The following is a 6,000-nucleotide window of genomic DNA, read 5'->3' on the forward strand; positions in this document are numbered from 1 at the left end:
TGTACCTCATTGTTCAAACAGCTATGAAGGGGATCCCTCCCAACAGGGTCTGGGTGCACCACACAATTTGCTATATGCCTTGCTGTCAAATGAAAACGGCATTTGATGGAAGTCTGGAAAGCTTGTTAATCATGTTGATTGGCTCAACCTCAAACTAACAGACACATTTTCTTGATTAAATATTTTTACAGCTGTGACAATAACATTTGTGGGGTTTTTTTGTAAACTTTGGCCCCATGAATACACACACACCACCACATCAAACAAACAACAAATAATGAACTAATTTACTATTTTAATACAGATTTTGTTAAAGAAAAGTGTACATTTCTTGTCTCTCTAACCACAGATATCACAGTTGAGCATTTGGCATATTTTGGTGTTTAGGTTTTTTATTCATCCTCTATGTTTTACCTGTTTGCGCTGGTTGAGAAGAGGCTTCATTTTACAACAATGATCTGGCCAAGAGTCGCACTGACCTATCAGCCCTAATTCTCACCAATTTGGCTATCTGATCTGTATTATGATAAGTGCAGGTAGCCTAGTATAGCCACCATGTTTGTTAGCAGGGATTAAATGTTACCAATGCTTTCCTTGGTTAGCATTCATGGACTTCAGTTGAACACAGTTGGCGAACACTTTTACACATCCTGGTGTCTGTTTCCATATCAGTTTAATAGCAGCAAACGTTTTGTCACTTAGGGGGGAGGAGTCTGTTTTTGTGTCAACCATTAGAGGTTGCTTTGCTTTCTTTGACGTACACCATCTGCTGGTTGGACACCCGCATTCCTTGGAGTGAAAAACACAACTAAGTGACATTGTTTTCCCCTTATTCCCCTTCTTTCCATCTTGCCACAAGCAGAGGAGGCTTTGGCGTTCAAAGTTCAATCGTCTGGTTGTGAAGTAGTGTAATGTGTGAGAGTGGATCATTGGAACCAATCCCACACCTGTGTTGCTTTTTATTTTTAGATAAAGTAAGGTAAAAAAAAAACATCGATGTGTTCATGAAAGCTAAATAAAAAGAAAAAAAAAATCACAGCCCCAACAATCGCAGAACCGAATGTAACAAACAAGATTCATAGGAATAATTTTTTTTAGGATGGAGTTTAAAAATATAGGAGTGTAAAATATAGGCTATTCAGTTCTAGTGGAACACTGTCTTGGTGCCAGGGTTTAGGTCACTTACAGCTCAACCAGCTGTGATTAATAGGTCCTGTGATCTAGTCATGCGTGCAGGATAGCCAGGCAGAAAAGCAAACTGCTCACTGAGAATTGATTATACTTCCAAATTTACACTGAGAAGCAGAGTCGATGCGCAACTACGATCTATAGAATGGATCCAAACTGCTGCCAGTCATTAACAGCAGACAGAACAGGGATCAAATGTACAGCAGACTGACATTTGAGCGCACATACACAAAACACATGTAAAGCCAATGTCTATTTCTGTTTAAGTAAATCTAAAAAGTGAAACATTCTGAATGAATTATTATGATATAGTACCCAAGTCAGCTTGAAAACAACATTTAATGAACTGGCAAGGCTTCATTTTTTTTTATTTGAAGCACATTTCTACATTTAGTCATTTGGCAGATGCTTGTATCAAAAGCGACCTACATGAGATTTGAAAGCACAACCTAAGATTTAGTCTAGAAGGAACAACAAGAGCAAGTGCCAAGAACCTAAGTTGAAGTGAAACAACAGGACATAGGAGCCAAGAGGCAGAGCATGGAGGCAGGATTTGTTTTGCTTTGTTTTAAACAAATAGGTAGACATTTGGTATGAAGGTGTTCATGAAAGAGTCCATGGGTTTTTAACCTTTTTTTTTTTTTTTTTAAATGAGAGGAGGATTCGGCAGATGGAATGGAGTTTGGTAACTCCTTTCACCGCCTCAGGACCACAAAGGAGAAGCGTCTGGCTAGAGATTTAGGACCTTGTTGTGATGGTGGCACCAGGCACCGTTTGTTGGCAGGGCGGAGAGAGCGTGAGGGAGCATAAACCTGAATGTGGTAATTCAGATAAGTGGGTGCCATATTGGACGCTGCATTGTAGGTGAACATGAAGGACTTGAGCTGGATGTGGGGCAATGACTGGTAGACAACCGAGGGATGTTTTGGGATGGTTAAAGACCCAGGCGAGCTGCTGCTTGTGACAGCTTGAATGCACATGCCACATGCCATGCTGCAGTAGTCAAGGCATAAGGTGACAAGAGCCTGTACCAGGAGCTGTGCTGCATACTGGGGTGTGATTTTGCTGATGTTGTACAGGGCAAATCTGCATGACCAAGTGACTGAAGCAACCTGTTCTTTGAATGTTAGTTGATTGATCAATCAATCATGACAACCACGTTCGTAGCAGTCAAGCTAGAGTCTAATTGGTGGTTGTAATACAAGTGTTGGCTGGGATGACAAGGAGCTCAGTCTTAGATTGAGCTGAAGGTGCCGGTCTTTCATCCAGGCTGAAATATTGGAGACACTTAAAGATCTCCCTGAGAGATAGGAGTCAAACCAACCAAAACCTGAACCTTAGAGACCAAACAAGATTTGATGGTTGACAGTGTCAAGGACAGCCAATGGGTTAAGAAAGTGTGCAGACAGGAGAATAAAGTTTGCTTGTGTACTTGGTTGGTGGACTCGCAGGTCTTTACAATTAGGTCTTCACAAAATAAGGCTGACAATTCTGCTGAAGCTGATAGAGATGGTGAAGCACTTAAATACAGGAAGTGCCACACTTTGCCCAATCACAAACATAGTTTATTACACCCCTTTGGGTTTTCTACAACAAAGCGAGAGATGGGGGCATGACCCCATGTCACAGAACTCACCTATTAAGAGTCAAACCAGGAAGTGCTCAGCTCAACCAAAACAAAGCCCATCAACTATCTAAGTTCAAATCTATAAAGAAACAAAGATTCAACCACATTTCCTCCCAAGTGTCACAGATCAGTGCTTGTTCTACATTGAAAGATGCCTCACGCTTCTGGATGCTCCTGTATCTCTGATGAGAAATTGGGCCATACTGGCCTACAAACCTGCTTGCTGCAATTGCTCCGAGGAGTAAATCTAATAAACCTGAAGGGCCAAAATGCTCAAATATTCTGCTGTCACACACAGCAAATCAGTTTGACCTGGTTTTTGTTGCCTTCTTAAATTAGCCTAACGCTTCGCTAATGAGCTGCTCCGAATAAAGCACCTACTCCAGATTCACACCAGAGATGAAGACATCAAACGGGCAGTGAAGAGGCTCAAACGGACCAAAATTCAGCAGAAACATGTGAAGGAATTTGGTTTTCATATCATACCTACAGAATGTAACGCTCACCAGTCAACCTTGCCCAAAACTCCAGTCAGTTTCTCCCGCAAAATCTCTTTCAGTCATATATTGTCTGTGAGTGAACTAAGATTGTGCCAACTCCATACTTGATGGTGCCTTCATTGACGATTTATAAAAAACTTGAATGGGACTGAACCTGTGTAACTAAACCTTGGGAGAAAGAAAGAAATCACAAAGTGCCTCTACACTTTGAGACCGAGATTGTAGCCTTTGAATCTTTTATGAACAATATATACATGCAGCAGTGAATCTGGCCACATCATACAGAAGCTATAGTGCAACCATTTTAAGAGCCATACAACAAAGTCACAAGTTAACATTTCAAATGAGATTTTCTTTATTATTTAGCACAAATGTGGAAAATGCCAAGCATAGAGAACACAGTTTCCACCATGTGGAAACAGGGCTTTGGGGTGTGCTAAGTAAGCTCTATAATCTCTATGATTTGTTATGACACCCAGGTCAGTTTAAATCAAACTAAAAATCAGACTTTGGTGTTCCGTAACGCTGCATCAGGCTTACCAGCTCCTCAGACCACATTCATTCATTGTTAATGAGCTGCGTTTTAAACTCGAATCCACTGAGGAAAGACAAAACCAAGAAGAGTATGAATGTGCATTAAATGAACAGGTTCTCTCCAGGCTAAGTGTGGTTGCTGAGGCCGCTAAGTGTGAGGAATTTCAGAGGACCAAAAAGCACCAAACATGGTGCGTGGAGGGGATTCATTTAGTCTGCTACAATACAGCTAAAAGTAAAATCACAGATCCCCAGGCCTAACGTGCCCCCGAGCTTTTCATCTGGCAGACATCAGACCAAGCTGAATAACTATTATGTCTCTTCTTGCTATTACATGAACTTGTAACAGACAGCACAGTATAGACTAGAAGCCAGGAGGATTGTAACCTCAGACAAAACACCATGCTGTCAGTGGATGTATCATCCCTGCGGTAAACATCTGTCATCATGGGATGTGGCAGACTGATCCATTGTCCCACTGACCTATAGAGGTCAGACGAGTTTTAACTCTGGCGTATTGGTGTGTTTACCACCATTAAGCCTTGTGACAACATGGAAGGCACATATCTATATTAATAACTAACTTTTCATGGCAGTCTCCGTGAAGATGTGCAACCACGATGCAATTAAATAAAATGTAAACAGGAGAAATCCAATGATCAATTCTGGACCCATTCTTTCACAATGGCAAAGACGCCCAGGTCAAAACAGATCACACATGCACACAGCAACTGAATGAACATGGGTCCCAGTCTGGGAATGTAAATGAACAGACAAAAAGTAGTAATATAACAGAAAATTAGCACGAAAGAGAGAAAATTTGAATACACCGCCGCAATGCCAAACAATCCAAGCATACATTAAAATGTCTCCAGATGTCAACAAGACAACATGTATGTTATGTATGTAAGAGCAGACCTTTATCAAAGCAACCAAAGCATCCTTAGAGCGATGAAGAATCATTGGCAGGCAGCACCATCAAAGCAATTTGACACAGTCGACATCACACAGATAACGAAGTAAGCGTATTAAATTACATATGACAGCATATGAAGGGCAAGCATTTAGTTTGAACTTATTGTAAGGAAGGAAAATGATGGCCTACCTTGTGGGTGTAAGGTGCTTCTCCAAGGTTGATCCCATCTTTTGCGAGTTTGTCCCGAATCAGTACCTTCAGTTTCAGTTTGGGATAGGTCACAAAGTCATTACAATCTGTGAATCTGGGGTTATGATTTCCAGGACAGGAGGCCTGGTGTCCTCCAAAGGTCCGTGTGTGTGACCTTGTCATCAAGAGGTCATCGTCCCTGTTTGAGTGCGGATCGTGGGTGCCACCAGAAGAACCCAGAGACTCTAAGGTGAAATAGTAGCCAGGTGATTTCCATTTGTCCTCCTCTTTCAACCTCTGCACTGCTATGAGGAGTTTGTGTCGGTGATACTCAACATGGACCCCTATGGCGTCCAGGTCTGGCTCTCCAATCTGTTTGCACACTTCCAAATCATCGTAGCCGTTGTCCACGAATGACTCCACATACTGAGCCAGATTGAGCCTGGACAGCCACTCGAAGACCAGGTTCGGTCCTTGGCTCATCTTGAGGCAGGATATAAGAAGGCGAAGCTTAGGTGCACATCGTCATCCTCGTTATCATTCACACTACTGGGAGTTATCTTGTGGCAACCAGCAGGGTGTTCCATGTAACTTCCATCTTGTGCCGAGTTCTATTCTCCAAAATAGATACATCCATTAGTTGTGGATAAAGAAATTTAAAGTGAAAATAGCAGTATTTGATTGACTTTTAGCCTGTCAAGAAGTAGTTGTCCCGCCTTTGCCAGTCTAACAGACAACTAAATCGTGACCCATGACCTTTAAGGAAGCGTGCAAGAAACACGAATTTCCCAACATGGAGTGGTCGTAAGTAAGAAACGCAACTTTACTTTATTTTACAGCCCAACAAGATAAAAAAAAATCGCCATTAATGAAGCAAACATGAGGTGATTACCGTGAGGTACAAACGTACTTTTTCCGTCAAACGCCGACACAGTCGCAGGGTGAATTAAGGTGAAGGCATTACCAGAGTTACACGCATTTCCGTGAATCCTCCACCAAAGATGAAAAACAAACAAACAAACAGTCGTACTCCCGCTACGGTGGCG

At 41.9% G+C, this 6,000-nt stretch overlaps 1 protein-coding gene across 1 annotated transcript in view; it reads right to left on the reverse strand.

Moving 5' to 3' along the window:
- The window catches only part of sash1b (SAM and SH3 domain containing 1b), a 42,197-nt gene extending 36,760 nt beyond the window's left edge, over positions 1-5,437 (reverse strand). Inside the window, exon 1 of the mRNA XM_076157501.1 lies at positions 4,955-5,437. Within this exon, the coding sequence (XP_076013616.1) occupies positions 4,955-5,437 (483 nt within the window). The remainder of the gene's footprint in view (positions 1-4,954) is intronic.
- Between the last annotated feature and the right edge of the window lie 563 nt (positions 5,438-6,000).

This window comes from Genypterus blacodes, unplaced genomic scaffold (assembly GCF_046128005.1).
Source record: "Genypterus blacodes isolate CSIRO-AG114 ecotype Tasmania unplaced genomic scaffold, CSIRO-AGI_Gbla_v1 ptg000073l_1, whole genome shotgun sequence".
In the NCBI taxonomy this organism is placed as follows: Eukaryota; Metazoa; Chordata; class Actinopteri; order Ophidiiformes; family Ophidiidae; genus Genypterus; species Genypterus blacodes.